Raw genomic sequence first — 26,657 nt, forward strand, 5'->3', positions numbered from 1 at the left:
TCCAAATTTGCTAACCTGTTGTTCATGGCTAGAATAGTCCATTGTTCTCCTGTTTGTGGTGAGCTGCAGGCCTGGGGTTAATTGCAGAAAAAACCTAAGAAGCATTCAGGCAGCTGGGCCAGCCTTTTCCACTGGGGTTATTTTGTGTCAATTGCTGCAAATTAGACACATATAAAATTTATAATGTGTGGGTGCCTGTGCACAAAAATTTAACTTCCTCAGTATTTGCAGAACATAAAACAGTCCTCCTTGTTTAAGGCTAGGATGAACATTTCTGTCACATTAGGAAAGGCGACCTTATTTCATTCTGCAGCTGCTATTTAAATTCTACAAGATCTCTTTTAATCTTAGGCAAAGTTCAAAATGAGATGTTTCAAACATCTGCTAACTATTACAGGTCATGCCTGCTAGTAGAGGTAATAAATTACAGCCGAGAAGAGAATCAAATGCCTTAATAATGTTTTTTGTTCATTCCTTCAAAGTTTGTCCTCTTTCACCGTTATGTGTTCTCTTTTTGAGCATGGTAGTCAGCATGCCTACAAATAAGATTGTGCTGTGGGTGAGGTGGGTGGGATCACAGTGGGATGAGGGTGACACCCTCTAGTTTAAGTAGGGGGAAAAACAGCAAACAAGTTAGTTTCTCTATTTCAGAGTAGAGGGAAATCTAAATCAATCACAGAAGCACACCCTCTGCGCTTCGTGCTTCGTGCCAAAAACAAGGTGGGTGGGTCTAGCAGAACATGGGAGAGAGGGCATTTCAATTTCCTCCAAAGAGGAGATAACAGATCAGCTTTCTTGTTTGTCATGGAAACCTTTTGTCAACCCAGTAACAATGACGTCAAGGTGGCAGTGGCACAGAGTCTGGGTTAGTTAATGTAGCACACACCTGTTGAGCTGCCAGAGGGGAAGGTATGTTGGCTTTTGCATTTTCCGACCCTGATTCTAAACAACTTTGGTGAAGGTTTAAAAAGTGTTATTCAAGTCCCAAGGCAGTTTTCCTGAGCTGTAGCAGATTCCTACCATAAGCAGGTGATGCTGGAGCTTTCACTCAAGGAGAAATCCTACTAAAAGCCATTTATTCAAGCAGTGCCATTCCCTCCTCTTTTGGGTATTCTTTTAGAGGGTGGGGAGAGCAGATTTGTTCTTCAAAAGAACAGCACCAAATTCCTTCAGTGTGTTTGCTTTGCTTGGGAGGGAAGGCTCTGCTGGTGTTTACCAAAGGAGTTTTTTAGAAACACTTCTATAAAAAGTGAACCTCAAATTTACTGTGCCAGATCTATACCTGTAGATGTATAGCATTACACTGTAGCTCATTTTTGGAATGACAGCTCTCTTGCCTGTTTCTCTGGTGGGTGCTATGCTTTTGTGTTTAGTGTTGTTGACTGGCTACTTTTTCATTTGTAAAGTGAGATTAGATCACGTTTTCTCTTCATTCAGTGTTGCTTGTGTGACTACCTTCCTATTTTTAGTAATCAAAAAGTTCTTTAACAATTCCTTAGAAATAAGCTTACTTATTTTCATGAGAAAAATGTGTAAACAGGGAAAGCAGTCCATCTTTTCTGCGCTGTTCGTGTTTACCAGCAAAATCACAGAAGTTGTGTTTGCAGAAGACTTTGAATCAGTTAAAGTGTTGCACTGTGTCAATAGTTGATGCAGGTTCTGTTACTATGGGTAAAAAATGAATTTACCTTAGTTGAGATTCTTGTCTATGGTAACACATGATAATTCTCTTAAATTAAATTGTGCCATTGTTATTGCTAAACCGTATGCATAATACAAAATATTTCCTCTCATATAGCTTGAAAGAGAAGTAGGACCTATTATAGGGATGATGAGTCAAATTATATCGGGTTGCAAAGCAGAATTAAGGCTGAGAAAAAGAACGGCATAAAATGACATAAAGGGATCAGAAAAGGAAAATTGAGTCAACCAGTGTAAATGACATTTATTGTACAATTAGAATCCAACTGTATGTAGTGGTGCCAGTGAGTTGTAGAATTTTTTGCAAAGGAACCATCTGGGATTATAATCGTCCAAATAGCCAATGTTGACAACCCATGGTATCCTAATGGAGATGGATGATGTCAAATGGCTGCCAAGTTTCAAGGAGGTAGAAAAAATAATACTGGGCGATAAACGCTGTTTTCTGTAGAAGACGAAATCGTCCTTCATTTGAAAGAAATAAGTTTTAGCTACATTAGTATTGTTGCCATTGTGGTATGTGTAAATACTCTGGAGATATCTGTGAAGAGCTGTAATTCTCTTTGGCTTCAGTTTGGAAAATGTTGTACACTCATCTATATTTTTTCTTTACACTCATTACTGGTGATTTCAGCCTGACAGAAAGGTATTTCATGTGATCTAAAGTCTCTGTAGTATCATTCAATTTTATTTGTGACTTTCTCACTGGAAGGCCAGAAAACGGCATTATAGACATTTTGAAATGAGACTCTTCCTAAGTTCTCACTACCACTGAAAGGTTACCTGCCCCCCAGGGAAAGGGTCAGTCTCAGAGACTGGCACATCTCCTGCTGCCACCTCTCAGCAAACTGCAAGTGTCCCCTCTGCCCCTGCCCTTTGTGGGGAGCAGCTGGAGCAGGGCAGTGGGAAAGGCTGTCCTTGGGGAGCCCAGGAGCTTCTCAGCTCAGGCAGGGAGCAGATGCTGTTGCTGCTGCAGCTGGGCAGTGATGTGCCAGTGACTAAAACCCTCTGTCTGTCTGCCAAGAGTGAGCCTGCCTCTGAATACTGTGTCCCCTGAGTTTTCTCTCTGTTTCCTGCAGGGGCTTTTCAGACTCACTTTTCAGACTCTCTTTGGTTTTTTTTCCCATGCCTCAGTGGTGCATATTACTGACAAGAATACCTTGGGTATAGGAGAGAGGTAAATTAATTTATCTGCACCTTGGATCAGTTCAGACATTAGTTACAGTACAATATGGAGCATTGCAATAAAGGGTCCCTTTTTTGCAGGAGGGACAGAAGGGGGACCAAGAAAGAGGAGAAGGAAACATTGCAGGCTGGGATAAGTTCGGTATATTAAATAGGGTTGCTTTAATAGGGCCACTGCTTACTAAGGCCTTGTGAACTCTGAGAAAGAAAGATGATTTACATTGTGTTTTCATTATTTTCTTGCAGAAATTTATCATTGAAAGAGCCACCACCTCATAACCATAGTGTTAGGTGTGGTGATGCAACAATAAATTCCTATTTCATGCCGTAAAAGCTAATTCATTCTCTTCTACTTCAAGTGTGTTTTCCCTTCACTTAAGACTCATTCTGGCAAACAGAGCATTTCAGCAGTTTCTGCTTTAGATTGGGTGGGGATTAATGAGGTTTGAACACACAGCTCTGCTACTGTATTGCTTGGGATAGAGGAAATTATTATTTATCATTCTTTTATTATGAAAGGAAACAGATGTTTATGCCAAAAGTCTTACAGCATAGATGATGTAATAGTGAATTCATAAAACAGAATTTGTTAAGGGAGCCTAATTCTGTCACTGAAAAAGGAAATATTCAGCCAAGGAAGTACCCTGTTGGATATTCAGGTTAAGTAGGTGGGATAATACCATGTTAATTGCTACAGACACAAGCATGGCAGGCAGGCTGTGGATGTAAGAGTAATAAGAAGTGGAGTTGAAGCAAGTGCAACAAAGGTTAATAGTTTTTTCCCTAATTTTAAGATTCTCCAGTATGCAGTTTGAGAATCTGATCTCAAAGTGAATTAAAGTTGTGTGTGGGAATTGCTCAGTTTCTTTACAAGGTTGTTTATCAGTCTGGCTGGTTATCACTGCTGGTGTTCACCATCTTCCTTTGTTTAGCCCCAGGTCCCTGTGTTGCCATCTGTCCTCCATTGCTGCAGCCCCAATTCTTCCGCAGCTCTATCCCTTTCCAGGGCCTCTATCCCTTTCCAGGGCCTCTATCCCTTTCCAGGGCCTCTATCCCTTCATGCATGGGCTCCTGTTGTCCGTCTCTCCTGAACATAGGGTGCCACAAAACCCCTTGCCATTCAAGCTGAAATAAAACAACTCAGAGCCACTGTCAAACACTACGGATTCGCTGTCTTTCTTAAAGAGAATTTCTTACAGTTTATCTTTTTTTTCCCAGCTACTAGCAAAAAATCAAATGTGGTTCCCCTGAGTATATATCTTTATATCTGCCAATTCAGGATAAGATGGAGATTTAGTCAAGGATTTGCAAAAGAAGCCCAAAGGAAGCAGTGTCCAATTCACACTGAACTTCACTGACTTCAGGCTCTGTCCCTTCCCAGCAGCAGCTCTATAACTGAGCTGCCCTGGACATGTCCTCCACATGGCTTTAGAGACACACTGGATATGCTAATGACAAACATTAAGTGTACTTGGATCTCAGGCTAAAAACGTTATACTTGGCTACCAAAATCTTTTGTTCTTCCTGGACAATCTTGCATTACACGTTGTTAAATATCCTGAGGATGTTTTAAGCTCAGGTCATATCACCCTCCTCTGCATGCATTGAGTGCAAAAGAGAAATGTGGTTTTAGGGAACAAAAGAGCACATGTATGAGTGTTGAGGATAAAGGCAGATTCTGTGTTTCACTCTGTGAAAACTGAGGCCTCCATATTGGCTGAATTGAGTCCAGGAAGAACAGAAATGAACGTATTCATCCAGGAACAATTTACATGTAACAGTGATTGCACAAGCCAGAGCATTTTATTGAAAGTGTCTTCAGGGAAAGAAATTAAGCAGGAGCTGGGAATGTGCTTATCAATAAACCTTATTATTCTGCTCAGCCTTTGATAAATGAACCTAGCAAGTTCTTTCAGGCTCCTCTCAATCTTCTACTTGTTTGTGCTGGATTTCATTGATTCATATTTAGCTCTCCCTGATAATGTGACATGACAGCAAATGTAAATGACAGAGTCAATGAGCATTTCCTTTCAGTTGAAACAAAGCAAGTAAGATCAACTATCAAACTCTTTGGATTTACATTCTTTGAAATAGAATTTATTACCTTGTTAGAAACTAAAACAAAGCACACCAAAAAAAAAGTATGCAACCATTTTTTATTATTGTAGTTAAAGAAAAAAAATTTATGGGAGGAGTGTCCTTTGGGCATGCTTCAGTCAACTCTATCAAACAGAGCGGCCAAAAATGATAAAATTCAAAACCTGCAGCTGCTGGTTCCTTTGGGAGTCACATTACAGTAGTACAAGCAACAATCTTTCATTTTAGAAGGGAAGCATATGACTGCAGCCAAAGGCCTCTCAATGCTCTTTTAGGTAAGCTGATGTTCATAAAGGCCATTGTAATCTCTTGTGCTACTCAGGTTTTAGCGATATTTTCATTTCATAATACTGTTTCTGTGTCCACTGAAAACATCTGCTTAGACGTGCCAGGCTCGATCGTGCACACTGTTACATCACTTGGCAAGTGAGGTCACCTCAAGTAAATGGCAGTATTATGGGAAGGGAAAGAAAACCCCAGGATTTAACTGTTGGCACTCAAGCTGCAACCCGTCATGGGTTGAAGATCCTGCAGCAATGCTGGAAAGGCTCAGAGGGTGCAGTGGGCAAGGCAAGCAATAAGGAGGACTCAAACACAAGTGATCATGTCTCCTTTTTCCTCAGTGCCAAACACCATCTGAGGGTATTGGCATGCAACAGATTTGCAAACTCTCCTGCTCAAGGTCGGCTGTGCTTCAAGCAGAGTTCAGCCTATCTGCAGCAGCAGTGGCCTGGGTTTATGTGGTGATTAATGGCAACACTGAGCTGAAGCAGAACATTAGGATGCCCTCAGCCATCACACATTCTTTCAGCCTGAAGCCTGCCTGGCACCCAGCACGTTCTAACAGTCATGTTGATCACTTGCGCTGGTTTCTCTAGCGTGCACTAAATCCCTCTGAAAATTCACTGTCTTCAGTGTGACATTTGCAAGGGGAAAAGGGGCAGGAAAATGTGCCAGCCAGGACCAGGTCTTCCTTTAGTGGCTTGGAGATGAACACCACTCACTGTCACCATTCCTCTCAATGTGTTTTCTATATTCACATCTGCATTTCCCTTTATGTTTTATTAAACCAACCTAGTACTAAAAATCATGCAAAGAACTTGTCCAAATCCACCTTGGAGTTAATTTTGGGCCTAAGGCCCTGATTTATAGTAACAGGACCTAGGGACCAATAATAAGAAAGAAAAATAGCAGCTATTAAATCTGTAAAAGGAAACAACTTGGAAATGGAGAGGGATGCCAAGCTGGTCTCTCCAGCAATGGCAGAGGGGAGTCAGACTTACAGGACCATACGGCTTAGACATAGTTTAAATAATCTCCTCCAATTAAAAACAAAGCCAGTTTTATGTCAGACATCTGTTCGGTGAATTCATCAATTTGGGCAAAAAAAACCATCAGGGGATATTTTAAGTACTTCATTGTGGTTTTGGTTTCTCTGTGCAGATCCTCACCCTTTTTGAGGGGCTAATATCCCTGAAGGAGGACTGCTGTGGTTTCCTATGATGCTACCAGGCATCAGGGCAGCCTTTTGTGTTTCTGTGTGCTGGGCTCCCCATCCATGTTGCCTTCAGGTAGCCAGCATTCATTGCAGGGGGGGTGTTTTAGGAGAGTCCAGAGCACCTGAGGCAGGTCAGTGAAGGTCAGCAGAGTGTCTGCTGGAAGCTGGGCATGGCTGTCACTGGAGAGGGTATCTATCTAAAGTAATCAGTCTTATTTGTGTCTAAACTACAGAGGTACTTGGCTACAGAATCCTGATTCTTGCATGCTGGCAGAGGTGAGAAAGAGAATATAAGATTATCCCTTTTCTGCCTTCAAGCCCTCACTTCTTATAGCAGGACTGGGAAAGCGTAGCTTTGAAGCAATCTACAACTTCTTGTCTTGAAAATGTCTGGTTTTTACTTGACAAGGGGAGGGAGATCTCTTGCAGGTATTGTTTGAAATTGTATCACTTTTCATAAGTCCATTAAAAGTATAACTGCAGACAACAATGTACCTGTTTAAAATAATTATCTGGATTATAAGGGAAATGTAAGCTGGGGATATGTGTATTAAACAAATCTGATCTAGTGTACAAACTGAGATTTACTTTGTTCTAAAGCATCCCCAGGTGGCCTTATTGTGCTTTTTTTTATTGTTGTATCATTTGTCCCCTTCCCAAGGGGGCATCTGAGGTTTCTCCTCAAGTTATTGTGAGCCCTTGTTCACAGTTCTTCAGGTAACTGTTTACCTTTTGGTGTAATTTAAAAGCTGAGGTGGTTAATTAAGGACCTAATTATTTCCTGATGTTGCTATCAGGGGATCTGTAGGTTTCTTGCTGAGAAACAAATAGTGGGGGGATCATACTCAGCTGGGAGCACTGTGGAGGGAACAAGGCTTCTGCAAGATTTTTTGGTTTCTTCCTTAAAATTCTGCTCAGGGCAGAATGCACCAGTTAGATAAAGACAGGTGTGCACATAACCCAGCCTTTGCAAGGGCTCATTTTCTTATCCCTTGTGTTTCTAAGGCTTCTGTCAGACTCAAATCCTCCTTTTCCACCAGTACCAGGTATGTGATGCCAGCAGCTGGGTTTCTATTTTAAACTCATCAGCTGTGAAGAAAGACTTTTACTGTGCACACTTGCCTCTGCTGCTTATACCTGAAGGTGTTTCACAGAGTTCCTGGCCAGAATACATGATCAGATTTTGTGTACTTGCTAGGAGTGTCTCAGGAGTTGGTGTCTGATGAATCATCTGTGACTGGAACCCTTGATCCCCTGGTTCAAAATTGTGCCAAACATGAAAGAAAACAGCTAGTCAGCTCCCTGATTTCAGTCTATTCTTGCATTTTTATTAACCCTGGGTTGGCTGTGGCTGCAAAAGACAGCAGGTAGGGTTTACCTTGGAGGGTTTCAGCCATCTGCATTGCTTACCCTCCAAAACTAAAGGGTTTTGGAGCCAGATGTTCCGGCTGTGTGTCACTGAGGAGCACAGATGATATCTGCTCCGTTTTGTGCTTCTCCAAGGAAGGGAAAGGAATGGAATTTGGGTACCAGCTCTCTGAGCCAACTGCCATGAGGAAACCTTCAGATCAAACACAGGCATGCTCTGGTTCAATTTGTTGAGTGAAACAAAGTGAATCTGGTTTTCTTTATCTTCAAAAGCATTTTTTATAGTTAGAAATGCTGTTTCATTTGGATCGACTTTAGTCTTACTTTCTGGAAAAAAGGCTCCAGAAATAATTCAGACAGCTCCATTCAAGCTGTTCTGCAGATGTCAGTATATGCCAGAGTCCAAAATCCAGCAGTCAGGATATGGTCGTCTAGTAGGGACTCCAGTAAGAGATGCTGGAAAGGTATGTGCTATTTGAGACCATAACACCAGATTTCCTTTCCTTTTGCACATTTACATGTCCCACGTGCCATCTGTGTCTTTTCTTCCTGCTGTGGAATGATTTGCTGCGTCTCTGTTTATAGTGCTGCACATCCAGATGCCTCTGGAAGAGCAAAGATGGTACCTTTGGCCCACTGGATGTCACCATTATCCCAGCCATGTGTTTGATTTATTGCCTAAATATAAACAGGCCTTCCCCTGAAGCTGAAGCACTGCTCCTCTCTGTTCAGTCAGACAAAACAGAAAGAGTGGGAACCACCAGCTCCATCCTAATGGAAGATGGGTGGTGGGGCCTGAGGACTGAGAAGGACTCAGATGAGTCAGGCATTCTCCACTGAATTTTCAGTTCAGAGCTATTCAGTCCAGAGCAATGTTACTGACTCTAGTAGGTTGTTCCTGGTTAGCCCATGGCTCCTGAAATACAGCCTGTCCGCACAGAAACAGCCCTGAACAGATGCAGCAAAGCATTCACCAGCACTGCCAGAGCTCACAGCTCAGCACCCTTCAGAGCTGAGAGGCTTTAGAGTGAGAAACATGGGTGACTCAGAGTTCACACTCCAAAGAGAGCCTGTTATAGAGTAAAAAAACTAAAGCAATTCTCTAGCACTGGAATTCCTCAGAGGCTTTTTCTGAATTTGATCTCTCACTCTCTAAGCTCCCAGTAAAAAGAAAATCTCTATGAAATTACAGAAATTTTCACAAAGAACTCCGCAGGGGATAAGATTTCTCGTGTCCATCCCCCAGCTAAAGTGACAGCTTCTGGATTTATTTCAGTGCGGACAGAACCAACATCTAAGTGGTTTTATTCACTTTTTTTAATCTCTTGATAAGAATGCAAATCCCATTCTTGCTCCTACTGCCTCTCTCACCCTCTTGAAATAGGCTGTTTATGGTGACTAAATGCTTCTATTCAAAACTGGCTTTCTTCCAAAACCAGACAGGCAGAAAGCCCAAAAGCAAAAGAAAACTAGCAATTTATATTAGGCTGTAGTGCTGCACCACACAGAATGCTTTGTTTAAACTAGCCAAGCTCCATGTCCTCTTGAATAGATGTAAATAACCAGCTTGTGTGGATTTCCACAACAGTGTTGGCATATTTCAAAACACTCAAACAGACTTCAGACACCCACCTCCCAAATACCTGCTCACCCTGGTGGAGAGCTAACCATGCCCACTTTACTTTCACCTGGAGTGGATTTAGTACTATATAAGATCTTTTTTAGGGATCTGTTTGAGGGAAGGAAGGACAGCCTGTGACCTGGTAGGTGTTTTCCATCTGCACTATGATGATAAATATGCCTCTGGTGTTCAGCCTTTCTTCCTCTGGCTGCTGCTTTGTGGCTGAAAATGAAACAGGTGCACAGTGACCATGCACACACACTGTGATTTAGGAAGGACAATCTCATGATAATCCTGCACTGACCAGCGTCTGCTGGCTGTTGGAACTGAGCTGGCTCCTGCTCTTGGAGCAGCCTGGATGCCCCCACAGCAGGATGTGACCATGCCTGGGATCATTTTGGTTGCTTGTACTTCACCCTCTTGTGGCTGATGGGCACTTGGGTGGGTGTTCCCAGGAGCAGAAGGGCTCATGTGAGTGACAAAGCTCACTCCCCAGAGTCTGTGTAGGATGTAAACTGCTCACATCGATGCTCTGAGGTTTGTGAGCAGCATCCTGCAGCAGAGAGGGGAGTTTCCAATGGCTGTGGCTGGGTCCCTGCCCACACCCGTGAGTGTGCAGGGCTCCACTCCAGCTCAGATGTGGTCATTAGATTAGAACATCCTGATGAAAACATTTACACAGTAAATGCACAGTGATGTTTCCTAGCCCAGGAACACGTGAAGGCAGAGAATGGGAGATGGTTTGCTGATGGCAGGCACTGTGGAGACAGACTGGGGCTCCTGCCAGCTTCTCTCAGGACATGCAGCACATTCGCTCCAGACAGCTTGGGGCCCTCTTGCTTCCTCATTGCATTTTGCTCTTTGCTTCTACCATTTCCTTTTCTTCCTAATTTTAAGGCTGTTGCTTGCTGTGTAATTTGTTAGATCTGTCCCTGTGTCAGATCTTCCAGTTATGCCTTGTGCTCTGCAAAGGCATGTTGCATTGTTATTTTTATTTTAATGTGTCTTGTTGTGTCATATACAGATTAGAATGCTGTCTGGTTCTAAATATATCCAGTCAGTGGCTTTAATGGTGGTTTTAATCACAGGAATAATAAAAGTGAATGTTACATGGTAAAATGTGAAGGCATTTACCTGTGAAGTTCAACCTTAAGGGCATTCTCTATTTTCTTTCCAAAACAAGTGCAATATATATGAGAAACAAGCAGTTCATCAGTATTCCTATTTCCATGCTCCAGCATAGAGAGAAGCATGATATACTTCTCTAAAGCTGGAAAATTGTTCTCTAAAAACAAATTGAGGAACTAACTAACAGCTTGAGTGATCACTTAGTAGGTGCAATGATTTCTGTCATCGGGAATCAGATGTATTTGCATTATTCCTCAGTGGCTTACAAATTGTATATGTATTCGTTTATCATAAGTTTTCCAGAGAGATTACTTTGCTGTGGGTTAATTTGGTAAGAAAATGTTCTATGTGGTGTGGTGGTATGTAAGACACGGAACAGGCCTTGGAAATACTTGGAAGCCCTTGGGCAAAAGGAAGGAGCTCCTTTTTTGTTCTTTGGAGCTGGCACCTAAAAATGATCTATGGGCCCTCCCTGAGCTAACTGCTTGTACCTGCCACCTGCACCTACCTGTAAAAGGGAAACTGCTTAATTCCACCTGCCAAAGAGGGGCTCTTTCCTTGAAGCACTGGCTCCAGCCAGTCAGTTGGAGCATTTGGAAACCCTGTCCACATTTCCATCCAGCAGATACTTAAGGAGCAGATGATATAAATTCATATGTCTTCAGGGATAGTCAGGCTTCCAGGGAGCTGAGGGAAGTGAGCTCCCTCCCTCCCACTTCAAAGGTATGGTCTGAAGTCAGTGGGGCGAGAATCTCCCCTGCTGAGGAAGAACTTGATCCCACCAGGTGCCCAGGAGCTCCTCCAGGGGATGATGACTTCCTGTTCTCATTACATTAAATTGCTGCTTTTAATGAATCAAAGAAAACAGGCACACGGAGCTGGATGGTACCCAGGGGCCATGGAGCACACCTGCCTCCTCTGGGATAACATTTACAGGTGTTGCCCAAATTGAAGCATCTGGTTGTGTCACTGATGTTTAGTTATTTTGGAAGGGATGACAAGGCCTGCCATAAACTGATATAAGGTCAGCTGCCCCTCAGCCCCCAGTGAGGATAGCAGGGAGCTGCTTAGGGTAGTACCTCCTGGGCTGGTGCTCCCTGGGAAATGCCTTGTTTGTCCCAAGCTTTCCCAGGTGTCATCCTGGGCCGTTTTCCCTGGAATATTCCTGGGCTGTTTCACCTTTCCTGCTTAAGCAATAAAAGTTACTTCTTTCTCAAAATTCAATCTGAACCATCTGAAGAAATTTTTTTTAATATTCTGTAGCATCCTGTGACCATATCATTGAAAGCAATGAGTCTGGGGATCCTGTGTGAACCAGCTCCTTCATGCCCAGACACTGCACCTCATTCTTAGATAAGCACCTCGAAGACAAGCAAGAGTTAATTCTTTACAGAAAATCCAGTTGCTGTGTGATGGCAAACACGGACACCTAGTGGTACTCCGGGACAGGGCATGGAATGCTCTAAACAGCTCTCTGGGAGAGAAGCTGATACAGCAGAGTATTTGCTCACATTTTCCCCTAAAAGAAGGAGAAATTTGACTATTTTCAGAGAATATATTGTAGATAGCATAATTTGGAGAACAGAAAGTTTACTTAGCATGGAATAGTGGAAGAATTAGGAGAAATTCATCACTTTTGGTAAGATATGTCTATGTATTTAGCAAGAAGTAATCAGGTTTTTTCTTTGTGTCTTAAATATCCCACACCATGCCAAATCATACAACATATTGGATCAGGAGTATTTTCTACTCTACAAATTAGTCCATAGCAAAGAAACCTCAGCAAATATTATGGTAATACCTCATCCTTACCACCCCTGTCAATGTCTGTACTCCAGTCATGGGGAGATTGTCAGCGTGACAAGTGGTGAGTTTGCTGCTAAACTGCCCAGCTAGGGGCACACTGACCTCTTGCAGTGCACTGAGCTCTTTCTGCCAGGATTAATGCCAGCACTTTGTCTGAATGGCCTCAAACAGCTGCCATGGTTTGTTTTGTTTGGTTTTTTCTATTTATTTACAAATAATCTTTCAGAGAAATATTTCCTTCTTCTTCCCCAAATCTAGCATTTCGTCTACGGCAGAGACACAGGACAGGTGAGAACCAGTCCTTGTCCACTGACCCCTTTCTGTAATCGTGAATATCACCCCTGTGAGTGGGATTTCTTTCACATCTGCACTGGACACAAAAACCCCTATGCCACTGAGTGGGGAGACAGGCTGTTCCCATGGGAGTGTGTATTTGGAGGTGCTTGGGCTAAGATAAGGAATTTTGAGATTGTACCAGCTCAAGAGTGAAGTCTACAGAAATGTGTGTGCTCTCCTCGAGGGCTCCCCCATTCAAGCTGAAAAGCAGACCCCGGTTTTTACTGATTTCACAATGCTCAGCATCTGACAAGATTTCTTCCAATTCAGTTGGCTTTACAAGTTGTTCATTTAAAATCATTGTATATTATCCTTGGTTTTAGCTTCATATCCTAAGAAAATAAAGTTTATAGTATTATGCTTGTTTACTGTTCTCAACTTTTGAATCAGTGAACTAATTTCTATCAAAATTTCTATCAAATTCAACACTGGAATAAGGACCCCAAAGATTCCTGCATCCCTCAGCGAAGCAAGCAGCACACAGGACAAAGGAGGGCCCCTAATGACAGGCAGACAGCAAGAAATCCACATTACAGAGGAGCATTAAGAAAGATTCCACAGGCCAGAAAAACTTAAGATTCATTCTCACACATTTTAGACATGCAAGAATCCAACTCTGAGATCCAATTATGTTAGAAAAACCCCAAGCTTTGTTAAAAACAAATCTGTACAATCACTTCTTCTGTATGTACACGCAAGTGCTTATATTCCTCATCCCTGGCTATACAGAGACTGTGATTACACAGAGACCAGTGTTGTTCTTCGAGAGTCACAGGGTGTGAGGCTGAAGGAAAGCAGCAGTTCCAGCACTCAGTACGGAAGTAAAAGGATACATTTATTCCTAGGTACAAATCCTGAAAGTCAGCATATAATCAATCACTCTGCGTTTATATATTTACACCTCTGGGTTCCATCAGAGAGCATGGGAGGAGCTTTTCTGATCTGCCCCATCAGGAATTCCAAGTCTCCCAAGAGGTCCCTAGAGCAAGTTTGGGAAGATGAGGCTATGTTTCTTGTCTTCCAAGAAAAGTGAAGCTGTTTCCTCACTGCACTGGTGGCAAGTGGGAATGTGTCTAGCTCACGCTTTAGAAGGACGAGCTGGAATTTGTCCCACCATGAGGCACAGCACTGAGGCAGCCTGGGCTATTGCCAGTCTAGAAAGTGACCCTAGAAATTAAAGCAACAAAAAACCCCCAGGGTTTCTGACGGACACTCTCAGCTAGAAAATTCACAACTCAAAAACTCCCCCACAGCTAGCATTCAAAAGGTTACTGGGTGGGTAGCTTTGGTGTCTCACTTCAGCCCAGCAAAATCAATAAGAAGTAAAGGAAACCAGGACCACAACATGTTGAACTTTGAGAAAACAAATTATTAACTTGGCTTCTAAGGAACACAAATCCTGTCTTTGCCAGTGTAAATATGATGCAAAGATGATTGCTTTCATCCTACCCTCGTTAACATGTATTCCTTTTCTTTTTTTTTTTTTTCTTTCCTGTTGAACCTGGGCAGTTGTCTGGAGGGTGTGAACTAACTGTGGTGCTCCAGGACTTTACAGCGGGCCACAGCAGCGAGCTGAGCATTCAGGTGGGGCAGACAGTGGAGCTGCTGGAGAGGCCGAGTGAGAGGCCAGGCTGGTGTTTGGTCCGGACCACAGAGCGGAGCCCACCTCAGGAGGGTCTGGTCCCCAGCAGCGCTCTCTGCATTTCCCACTCCCGCAGCAGTGTGGAGATGGATTGCTTCTTCCCTTCAGGAAAAGGTAGGCAACAGTTCAGCTGGTTCAAGGCTGTTTTCGGGTTTTCCCATTGTATCATGTAAGTGCAAAGCTGCTTGGGCTGCTCCTGCAGTCGGTGGGTAAAAGGCTGTTCAGTCCTTGGTGAGTTTTGTTCCCAGGTCCCTGTGCATGGGCACAGCACAGCCTGACTCCATGTCCATGAATCAATGTTTGTACATGTGCGTCTTTTGCTATGTGGTAATCATTGTCTTGAGATTCTGGATAAAAATAAGACCTTTAAACAATAGGGGAACTGTTTTCAGTGCCTAAAGGCCTAGAAGGAGGGAAAGCCATGCTGTCTATACACCCAGGGTGCCCCAAATTATGGATATGTTATTTTATGACTGCCAAAGTGCACACTGGTTCATGTTCTTTTAGTATATCCTGTCTGTAATTGCAAAGAGGCCACCAGTGAGTACTGGTAAACTTTACTACCTTGTGAACTGGAGACATTGTGTGTAATGGCACAGTACAATGGGGAAAGAATCCTTTACAATCAATGTGGAACAAAACACGTTGCTGGTATTATCCTGAGAGCTTGGGCTTCACTCACAATGGATGGTGAAATATTGTTCGTCTCTGTGGTGTCTGTGGCCTCTTTAGTTGATGTTCTGTTCTAAGCAATGTGTGTCCCACTTACAGCATCCATGCAACCAGGCTTAGGAGACGCTCCAGACTGATAGACCAGGATTGGTTCAGCTCAGTGTGGCCAGAACAGTTCTCCTTTTGGCTATGGCCCTACTTCTGGCCATCCGCAATGCAAGTAAGGTCCAGGGAGGCTCCTATCATCCCACTCCCAACTGGAAGCCAGCAACCTGAACTGTCTTTTTAAATTCTTTTTCCACTCAGCATTAAGAGAAATAGAATTTTATCCATTGTTGCTTGAGCAAATTAGGCTTGGTGGTTTTGTTTGTTTGGAGAAAAAGCACTGAAACTGAGCTGTAGTTTGTGCTCACTCCCTGCCTGCACTCCCACTGCAGAGGCTGGGAGCAGGACACATGCCCAGGACAGAGCAGTGCCATAGGGCCAGAGTCTGCTCTCAGAGTTTCCCTTCAAGAGGATCTGATCCAAACCCAGGGGAGGAGAGCTCAGCTTCTCTCAGATTTGATCCCTCAGCTGTCAGCTCTCTCTGCAGTGTGAACTCCAAACTCCTCATGCACTTCTTAGACTTGCTGCCACCTCTTCTTCCTGCTGCATTCCTGGGGCCCTGCCCTGCTGCTGCTGCCACGAGAGCCTGTCCTGGCCCTCAGCTGAGAAATGTTGCAGTTCCTTACATGCAAGTTATCTGTGAACTCCCAGAAAGGTGAAGCTGAAAATCAGCCTGGTCTGGATAAGAGCAGTCACTGCCTGGCATGACTCACAGGAAGCTGGGGACATGTCTGCTGTGTGCATGGTCCAGCAGCTGGGCTTGTGTCTCTGCTCAAGGGCACTGTGAGACACCGCTCAAACTGCATTTGAGAGTGTCAGGTTGTAGAGCTTTTTCTTAAATGAAACAAAACTAAATGTTGCAAGAGTAGGCTGTGAAAAGGGAGGCAGGAAATCCTGAGGATGAAGACACGGTGGTGCAGGGGCTGGAGGCTAGCAGGGCACATGGGGACCCTGCTTTTGGTATGGCTGACTGAGTTTCAGGGCACAATTGCACTGCGGGTAGGGCAGGATGGGTGCAGTGCTGGGCTGTGGCTGGCGGACCAGAGCCCGCTGAGAGCTGGGAGCCACCAGGCTGTGTCAGCAGAGCACCGAGGCTTTGCTGGCACACTCTGCCTGCCTGTGGGAAGGTTTTCTCACTTAACATGCTGCCACTGCTCCTGGGCAGGAGCTGCCTCTTGACCCAGCATCTCTGAGCAAGTGCTGAGTGAGTTTGGGGCTGGCTGGCTCCAGCCATGTATTCATGGCCTTTATTTCCTTTATATCTGTTTCCCCTTGGCCTCAGTTTTCTTCCTGCACATACCAAAGCTGTATCAGGGAGCCTCAGAATTAATGGGATCTCCAGAAGTGCAGCTAGAAATAGTAAAAATAACCACCCAATCCACAATTTTGGCCAGAGTACAGCAAATAGGCTCTGTGTCTAATCAGTTCTCCCTCTATTAGGAAAACAGGAAATTGTTTAAACTGAATGAACAGATGCTGGGAATAAAGAAAGAAGAGTAAGTTTAAAGGGGAAAATGCAGTAGCTGCTGAAAGAGCCTGCTGGTCTCATGAAGTGCTGGAAAGATTAGCCTGACAAATGGTTTCTGACTATTCAGAGTTGTGCCCTTCTCTACTTCCAGTAGCTTTAGGCACAGGTCATGTGCAGAATCCCTTGGTCCAGGCTTCCACAATTTCTTGCCCTCTCTACAACCCAGAACAAAGGCTGGCACATCTTACATCAACATTAATGATGTTCCTGGTCTGCTTCAAGTATGTAAACATACACAGTTGCAGAAAAGCAGGTTAATAGCTGGATTTTGCTTGCAATTACCAAGGCACATAATTCTTTGCTTTTACAAGCACTGTAATTTCAAGAACAGAAAGTACCTATACTCAAAACTTAACATTTCTAATAATAGAATTTGGCATCTATTTTAGAAACATACAGAGTTTTGCCAAGTATCAAAACATAGTTACATCTTCATAGAGGGAAACTGCAAATTACTGTTTGGTCCTATTGTAAGTAATGGTGGAGTATAAATGTAAATCATGGCTCACAGAAGCTACCTATTGTCCTTAAAGTGAAAAAATAAAGAAAGTAATCTTGTCAACCAACACCTGAACAGATGAAGGCTTGAAAGATTTGGTGGGACCACCAGAACATTTTGTAAAGCATCAGTGCAAGTCCTCATCAAGCCTTTCTGAACAGTAACTGAAAGTCACTGGAAATGCAAAACCAAACTTCACAACTGAACATGTGCTGTGTCTGGCTCTTCCTCACTCTTTTACACTCTTCCTTTGAAAATAGGTGGTGAATTAACATAAAATATTGCAAAGGGAAAGATGTGGTGTGAATCTAACAGAACACACCCAGAAGAGAACATTTCCTACCTTTTGTAATGAAATATCTGTACAGATCTCTCTTGTTGATCAGTAAGAGTGCAGAGACTTTAAGGACTGGTCTCACAGCCTTCTGTCTGACTCCTGGCTGTGTTCCTTTGGAGGATACACATTTGATTTTTTCAAGACCTGACTACAGCTCAGAGCTCAAGTATCCTCCTGCCTGTCCTTCCTTTCTGATGAGCTGACAGTGTTTGCAATTACCCTCTGTAAAAAGGCAAACAGGTTTCTGGGATTAACCTTTTGCAAGTGATATATGGATGATTGAGTAAAAGGAACTTGTCTGCAGTCTCTATTACTGGACTCCAGAATTTGCAGGATGTTTTCTTTTCTGACTAGCATTCCTAGGAAGGAAAGAGAAAGATCTCTGGTACCAGAAATGAAGCTCTGTTTGAACTATCCTACATGACTAATTACAGGAAAGCTGTGACTTTTATTTCTGTCTCTTTTACCATATAATTGAGCTCTAAGGTATTAAGCTATAAATTTGAAATTGAGAGAGAAATCCACTTGGATAGAAAGTAACTTAATGACCTAGCCAATATTCATTAAGCACACTGCACCGAGCATATTCCTGTCAACCTGTTAACTGTGACTGAGAGATTCCAAATTTTAATTTGGCTCATGAAACAATTAGATGAAATCTTGATCTTAAAAGTCTTTGTCTTATGACCCTTTACACAGTGTTTTTCTTGTAACACTGAACACACAGAGTAGTTCAAAGAGTAACAAAGGCTAGTTCTTGCAGTAATTTTAAGCAACCTCCATCACAAAAAGAAAAAGAGGGCATTAAAAAAAAAGGTAGGGTTTCATGGCATTTGTTTTGGATTGATGATACGTGAGAGGAAGGTCCCGTTCAGGGCCCCAAACCAGATCCTGCCCACAGGATACTTGTGTCTGGTGCATATCTCTGGAGGAGATGAGGAATATATTTTTTTAAGATGCTGTGCAAACATCTTACTGTGCAGGCTGAAGGCCGCTTAACAGCAGGGCTTTGGTGGCAGTGGTGGGTCCTTATACCAGAACAAAGTGAGAAGCAGCTGGCTCTCTTCCAGCAGAAGAGATCTTCCAAGGTGTATGTTAGCAGAGTGCCCATCTTGCCTGCGCTTCCCAGATGGGTCACTTTGTCCTGGTGTGTCACTGGCAGAGTGCCAGACTTTGGGCAGGAGGGATGAGAGCTTTGGTGCGGCGCCAGTCACAGCTCACGTGTTCAGGAGTCACCCGCAGCCTAAGAGAGCCTGAGGCTGGTAGGTGCCATGGCAGGCTGGAATGGGACAGCAGGGAACAGAATAAGGATTTAACAAGGCTGGTGATAAGAGCAGTATCAATGAAAAAGAAGTCACACTGAGACCTGCATTTTGGTAACTTCTCCACAGGAGAAAGAACAGGTCATTTAATGCATTAGTGTGCAAAGCTGGTGAGGCTAATCCAGCTCTTGCCGTGTTTGAAAGACTCTTTCCTCCAGTTCCTGAACTCAGAAGAATCCTCTGTGTAGGGAAAAGCATAATTGTTTCTTCCCACATTTCTGTTTTTTAAGAACATCTTGGGTTTTAGTGAGGGAAAAGAGTCTAGGCTGCTTTTGTTATATCCCTGTTCCTGTTGAGCTTTAAATTGCAATCTGCCCTGGCTCACGCGCTCTCTCGGTTGTTTTAAACAATCTCTGTTGCAAACGTATTTGATGGTAATGATTCCTGATGTCCCAGGGGAGCTGTGTGAGGACGTTTCAGAAGTTTTAGTGTGCTGCATTAAACCTTCATTTGTCCTTGTGGAGGCTGAGAAATTGTTTTTGTTTTTGAAAGTCTTAATGAAGAGTGGTCGATTAAAATGCTTGTAAGGCGCTGAACTAAAGGAAACATTTCATTAGGTAACACGGTTGATTTAACTGATACATGAGCTGGTCATGGGGTTTCTATTAAACAAACAGTGTTCAGGCTCCCATTGTCAATATAAATATGCAATATTTAAATTAAAAAACAAACTCTCACTTCTGTTCCTAATACTGATCCAACAAGGGTGTTCAGAGTCAAAATTTTGTAGTACAGACTGTCTTTCAAGAGAGGTCATGTAGACCCCTTCTGCTGGCATTAAGGGCCTCATGGCATTCTTGTTAAAAGTTCAAGACATGGCTTACATATTAAAATCCCATCAGGAAATGTTCATTTTCACCCCTTTTCGGTTGCAATAGAGCAGCTGGAACAAGTCAGTCACCAGCGTGGTGGGACATGGCAGCTCTGTGGGCTGGCACCAAGGCCTGCCACAGCCCAGCTCAGGGCTGCTCCTCTGCCCCAGCATCCAAGTGTGACTCCATGCAGCTGTGAAAGGAATAGGAAAATAAAGATGAAAGAATTCAAAACCACTTTGCTATTTCAGTCAGGTCACCCTTTTCCTTGTTTTTTCTCTACTGAGTCTCCCTCCTCTCTCTCATCAAACAATGTCTGTCTGCCTTCACTTTGATGACTCTTCACAGTTCTCCCCGTCATCTCGCTCCCTTCTACCTCAGCGGGCAGTGTCTGCCGCAGTGCTGGAGAGCTGGTGATGCCTGACTCCCCTCCCTACTGCTGTATTTTGATCCCACACTTCTGTGCTTTCTCCTACTTCACAGTCGCCCTGTAGAAGAATTCAGACACCCATAAAGTATCCGTCCTTAGTGTTATCTAAGCTTATACCTTCTCCTGGGCTCAGTTATCTCCAAAAGATTAAAAAATAAACAAATATTTAGCAATATGGGTGATGCAATCTGATTTTCATTGTGTCTAAGAGGTGGGCCAAGTCAAGGCTGAGAGGATGAGCCGTACCTGTGTAGGGGGATTCATATCACTATGCCTGTAGCTCTACCAGGGATCTTACCTGACGGGTACATCAAGAAAACAAAACTATACTGAAAAATCCTTGGGAGATATGTGTCCTCTACTACAAGTCACAGGCACAGCTCGTATGCAGGCTGTGGGAGCCATGCTCTCAAGGTGCAGATAGTGTGCTGGCTGTTGGAGCCACACTCCCATGGCTTATGAACAGCCCTATTTCACTGATGTGGTATTTCTGTTTCATTATTTTTTATTTTCAGTATGGCATCACTAGATATTAACACCTACATTCAGCCATGGGGATTTGTTTAGGACATACCAGGTACCAGTAAAGCCACTTATTGTTATTATTATAAAGTCTCTTTATTGCTTCAGCTTCAGTTATCTAGTCAAAACAAAAGGCCTCCAGTACTCTACCTGGAACTTTATTTTTGTGGAGAAGGACAATTTTGATGAATGCTTTGATAAAACAGGAAAGGCTATTTTGGGGGAAGTTGCTTTGCTTTTGTACAGTGGATTTTTATTATTTTAAACACAGGATTCTTTGTTTAAAAGAGAGAAGGCCTGCAAATTTTCTTGTTTGCTTTGTCTTTGCTTTCCCTTCTGACAGGGGGTAAAATTTATCCACCTAGTTGCTGTTAACTTAACCCCAAATTTCACTGTACAGTGTCTATGCTGGTTTTATCACTGGAAAAGAAAATTTGAGGGAATTTGAAATGCTGTGGACTGCTGAGATTCACCAAGAAAACCAAAGAGTTCAGCACCTGGTCTGGCAAGGAAAATGTGGAGAAACTCAGTAGTGGTATCCCTATATGTGTCAGGCTCAGGACCGCAGTTCCTTCCACAGCCCCTGGAGAAGACCAGGGTCATAAATTCCCCATGCCTTCCTGGCTCTCCTGTCTGCCTTCCCAGCCTGTTTTCCTGGGGTCAGCCCATGCATTCCATGGCCAGGTTAAGCCAACCCAGATATACCCTTTTTGCTATCCTGCATAGAAGTGAGAACCTCCCTGCTCAGCTTCAGCTCATGAAGGGGAGGTTCCAGCTGGCCCTTGGCTGCTCAGGTGATGGCTGAGTGGGTGGCCACAGCCCTCTCCTGGCCCCACAAGCCCTCTGAGAGGGGACAATCTGAGAGGACTTCAGCTATTCATACCTAGTCAAACAAGACTGCATCAGTCTTTTTTTTCCCAACTTGTCTTCAAACACATGCTGGAAAAGGACTCTTTAATTTTTATTGCTCACATATTGATGTCCCAGCTGTTGGGAAATCACAAAGACCAAAGACAGTTCTACTGAGTAAATACTAGACTTGTAATTAATTAAGTGAGGTAGTTTCCTAGAGTAATGTGGGGTTATGCAGCATCCCATACGGCCTGGGGAAGACCAGAGGCATCTTCCTGACTCTAAGCCAGTCCCCAGGTCTCCAGTGATCCCAGCAGGTGTCTGTTCATAGAATGGCAGAGCTCAGCCTTCCCTTGTGTTAGCAGGATCAGAGCAGGGAGAGAGGGCTTTGAAGGGACTCTACAAATGGTGCTCACAGAGTCTGAGCAGTGGTTGTTGTACTGAGAAAGGACTCAGCTCTCCTGCTGTGGTACTCAGGGTCAAGAGAGCAGGTCAGGGATTATCCAAAGCACTCTGCACAGTTATCCAGGGCCAGCACCTGCTGAATATGGGCCGAATATTCCTTTTACTAGCTGCAAAGGAACCTTATAGATGCCTTCTATTTCTTCTCCTCCTGGGAGCTGCGGTGCCTCAGTGCAGTGCAGAGACACCGGAGCAAGCAGGCAGCTCAGTTTGTGCCACGAGGTTTTACACTAGCTCTGACCCAAAGCCAGCAGCCAGAGCATCCCCACGCCTCTGCCCCACCAGTGAAAAACAAGCACCCAGAGGAAGGGTATAAAAATAGCTCCTTGAGTAAAGTCTGTTTGCTCTGTATTTGGTCGTGAGTCTTGAAATACAGTAGTGTGGTGAGGAGGGGGGGTTGTTCTGTAATGCTTGGCCCATGGAGCTGACAGGAAGGTCATCCTCAAAGATCAGCTGGAGCATGTGCATGACTTGTGTCTTGTGTTTCCTCTGAGGACAGACTAAATTTAGCATTTTCACAGATGGACATTGAACCATAATCCATGTAGGACTGTGCGGTGAAGAGTGGGATGGGAGTTGTTTGCCTGGGCTTTTTGCTGTGTAACCAGCTTCAGTGCACCACCACCCATTGGCATTCCTCAGGGTTTTCTGCTTTGTTCAATATTCTGTAACTTACCTCCTGATCCTTTTCCCTGAACTTTTAGAAGTTTAAGCCTGAAGGAAAAGTAAACCGCTGATTCTAGGTTCAGGCCTGACATTCCCACTAACTTAATGTTAAACCGTGGATGTACCTTCTAATAGCACCATCACAAAGATTGAATCTATAACTACTGGTCCTTGCAAGAGTTGCAGTAAGACAAATACTAATATCTGATGATTTTGGCTTCCCCAAAATGTTGGCTCCCCACTCTTTCAGCTTCCAGAGAGCTAAAGGGACTAATCCTAAATGTGGTATTTATACCCTGCAAGGCCTGTATACTGCTGGGCTGGTCCTTTCATTGCTAATCTTAAACAAATATTTTACAAGCATGTTTTGAAGTGAACTAGTTCTGCTAAAAATCACATTTCCCTGACTGGTCTGAGCAGGAGATAGGCAAACTGTGGTGCAAAGCACATGTCTATTAAATAATGTATTTCCAGTAATAGAAATTATGTTTCTGTGTATCTGCTTCAGCACACTGCACGGATTTGATTTATTGATCCTGACACAAGATGCCTGATTTTCTTGTCGTTTACGCAAGCATTTTGTCAGAGCACTTATTCCCAGGTTACACATTTTGCAAAAGAGCCTGAAACAATGTCAAATTTGCTTAGTTCAGATTAATCCCAAATTTTAGAAAGTAGAGTTAATGTTATTGCCACTATGATGGTCTAAAAGTCTAGAACAGGAGGTCATCTACAAAAATGCCAGTGTATCTTTTTCCGTTCATATTAACTGGTCTCATAAAGAATATTATTTCTTCATAAAAGTATTGTCTTTTGCTCCAGAACTGTACTTTTCCTTAAGGCAGAGTCCATATTTGACTGTATTTTCCTTAAATATGTTTAAATAAGTCTCTCACAATCTAGAACAGGATAACAGAAGTTAAGCCATTCTTGTCCTTGGATGTCCTAAGCATTTATTAGAAGGTGCTATTTTATATTTGTATCATATATTCTTCATAAATGCATTGAACATTCATTGATTCTGCAGAATTGCAATGCAGACATATAAGTTGGGTTTTTTGCTTTCCAGAGTTTGCAAAATACAAATTAAATTTTACACAGCTTAGAGATAGCTTGCCTGCATATTGCAGGAAAGATTGGGATGGCTTCCAGCCTCCCTAAAGGTGTGCCTTCCAATAAAAACAGTAGTCTTACACTATCCAACACTTAACTGATAAAGCAGCTCTGGCTTCTTCTCCTTAGCAAGACAATTTGCAGCTCATGAGTGTTGGTGACTCTGGTTTTCATGAAGTGAACCTAAGGTTCCATTTTTCTCTCTGATAACATTAAAGTGCCTGATACCAGACTACAGGGTTTCATTGCCCCTTGCTTTTGCAAACCAAAAAGATTACAAGTTCAACAGAAGCACCCAGTGTTCATTTTTTCAAGGGCACTTTTCTATTTCCTAGACTAGGGAGGAACACTGAAATATTTGAACTCAAGATACACTTCTAAAAGGTATTTTTAGGTCTTTGTACATTTCAATTTTACTTTTTCCAGACTGTACCCAGCTCTTTATTTTCTCTGTAGATTTCATGTATTTTCAGGATTTTAAGTTAATAGCTGCATTTTGCCAAGAAACATATATCCAATTTCTTTGGAAATGTATGGGAATTGCATTTAGGTACCAGAGAACAGATTCTGGCTTTAAGAACCAAATGACGCTCTTCAGAAAAGCACCAAAGAACTTATTAACTCTGCAGGACTCCTACTCAGTGGAATAAGAACATTTTTCCTTTCACTGACTACAAAAGTCAAATTAGGCTTCATGCGGTGTGAAGGAATCGGGGTGCTCTCGGTGCCAATCTGACCTGTGAAAAACCTTATTGAAAAAAGCTTTGTGCATGGCTGGCTGGAGAAGGTAGTTCAGGCTTTACACCCTGTAACCCTCATGGCCATTGCACATCTGTTCAGACAGATCTGCTGTGGTTGTGCTGTGCACACACAGTGCTGCTCCACAGGACAACTGCTGGGACACAGCCTTCACTTGTGAGCTTGACATGTTCTGCAATGTTCAATCTGCTGCAACCTTTCATTATTCCAAAGATGTGCCTTTCTGCATGTAAAAATGCAAAAATACTCATCCCTCTCCCATCAGCTTCTGATTGCCATCATAAAACAGACACAACAGAGAGGCCTGGGCTCAGCAGCACAGGGGGCTGGTGCTTCTCCCAGCTGAGCAGAAGATTGTCAGCCAGCTGGAAGTAGTGATTTTGTCTCACACCGGGAGGCTTAACCTCCCTGAGTATCAGGAATGTGTCCTGTGCCTACCTGAGCAGCCAGGATCTACCACAGCAAGTGGAATCACCCAGACCAGGAGACAGCACAGTGGTACAGGTGATGCAACAGCCACACAGCTTGAGGCTTTAGCGGTGAAATCTGAGCAATACTGACAGGAGAGCTAAGGCAAACCAAGGAACTGATCTGGGCTAAAACAAAGCCTTTTTTGACCACTAAATTAATTTTAACCTGGCTCCACTTGCGGCTCAGATTCACTGTGAGGCTGCACAAACATTTCTGTTGGCACAGGGGAAGCAGGAGGAAGGAGCAGGCACCTGGGAGAGACAGAAAAAGCAACAAAAGGATTTGGCAGGACTGTTGGCTCTTGACAACTCAAAGTACTCATGGAACTATCATGTAATGTGGAACTGTTACATACCAAGAGATTGCCTGAACATAGGAATTAAAAAGTGCTCCATGACATCATGTACTTGTCCTTCTCACAGAAAGACAAGAGGGTTTTCTGTCTTGTGGTGACTGGAAATTCCAACGCGTGGAAATCCAGCTTTTGGCAATGTCTGATGGTACCAAGCAGAAGGGGGATTTCCAGAGTTTTCGATGCTAGACTGGCAATCACTCACTGGCATTCCCAGGAGCAGCATTTCTGTACAGGATATCAGCAGAAATCCTGCCTGTCAGAGAGCTAACATCCTCAACATATCCTGGCTGCTGCTATATGGACACCAAAGAATGAAAGCAGGCAGAGGTTCTCCACACTGAAAAAAGAAGAAGGGTTGTTTTCTAGCCAGTCATTCCACCAGCTGATAAAAATAGCTTTAAAACTACTTTTTTTTTTTCAATTCTCTGCACAGCAGGCTGCCTGTTATATGTGCCCTTGTTATTTATACCCACCATAAGTTTCAATAGCAGCTTTACAGATTCTTTTATGCTTGTCTTAGATCTAGTATTGTAAATCAGAAAGCTTTGCCATCTTAAACATTGCCCGGTAAGAACTCCTCTGCGTTCTTTTTACCTTAGAATAAAAGGGAAGTGGAAAATACAGTTAATGCAGTAATTTGGCCCAAATAAATATAAGCCTTTACAATACTGACACTGAATTTTATTTTAATTTCAGTGCAATTCCCCCAGATTGGCCAAGCAGAGAAAATTTTCTCTCTAAGTAACAAATAGTGTATGCCAGTTTTTAAATTTTTCTTTTAGCTTGCCTTCAACGCTGTTTGTGTTGGGTACTGGATGGGGGAGAGGTAATGAAAGAACTTGCAATTTGCTGCAGAACATCTCAGGAAAATAATCTGAATACTCTTCCATTAAACAAACAAACAAACCAAAACAGGTAGCAAGTTACTCTAAAGAAAGAGAAATGGCATTTAAAGGAAAATCAGCTGTGGCTTCTACCATCCAAATAGAACAACCTCAGGCAAGTTGGGACAAGCAGGTCAGGAATATTTTTCTTACACTGTTAGTTTGTAGTTGCTAGAACAACTCACCTTTGTCATGCACAAGTGGGTGAGGCGCCTGTTTGTCTTGGAAAGCAGACCCTGATGGGCTGAGATAGGCTCGTGATTCCCCCACCGAGGCCCAACACAGTAAGACAGGAGCCAAAACATGTCCAAAAGGCAGCGCTTTAATGCTCCTTGTCTTCTGTCATTGGGTATTGCTGTAACTCCCAAAGATATGTCTCTGTTCTAATGGAGATAAGTGCTTCAGGAAACAAACACAAAACCTGCTTTAAATTTTTATTTCATTCTTTTCTGTTAAAGGGTTGGGGTTTTTTTATTCTGACCAGTA

The 26,657-nt window shown here is 43.2% G+C and overlaps 1 protein-coding gene across 4 annotated transcripts in view; it reads left to right on the top strand.

Moving 5' to 3' along the window:
• The window catches only part of KALRN (kalirin RhoGEF kinase), a 452,901-nt gene that overhangs the window by 372,444 nt on the left and 53,800 nt on the right, over nucleotides 1-26,657 (top strand). For all 4 annotated transcript variants that reach the window (XM_082284833.1, XM_082284834.1, XM_082284835.1 and 1 more), the window contains exons 34-35: nucleotides 12,663-12,692; nucleotides 14,250-14,496. In XM_082284833.1, coding sequence (XP_082140959.1) covers nucleotides 12,663-12,692; nucleotides 14,250-14,496 — 277 coding nt within the window. The remainder of the gene's footprint in view (nucleotides 1-12,662; nucleotides 12,693-14,249; nucleotides 14,497-26,657) is intronic.

The sequence above is a fragment of the Coloeus monedula genome (genome assembly GCF_965178545.1).
Source record: "Coloeus monedula genome assembly, chromosome: 7".
Taxonomy (NCBI): Eukaryota; Metazoa; Chordata; class Aves; order Passeriformes; family Corvidae; genus Coloeus; species Coloeus monedula.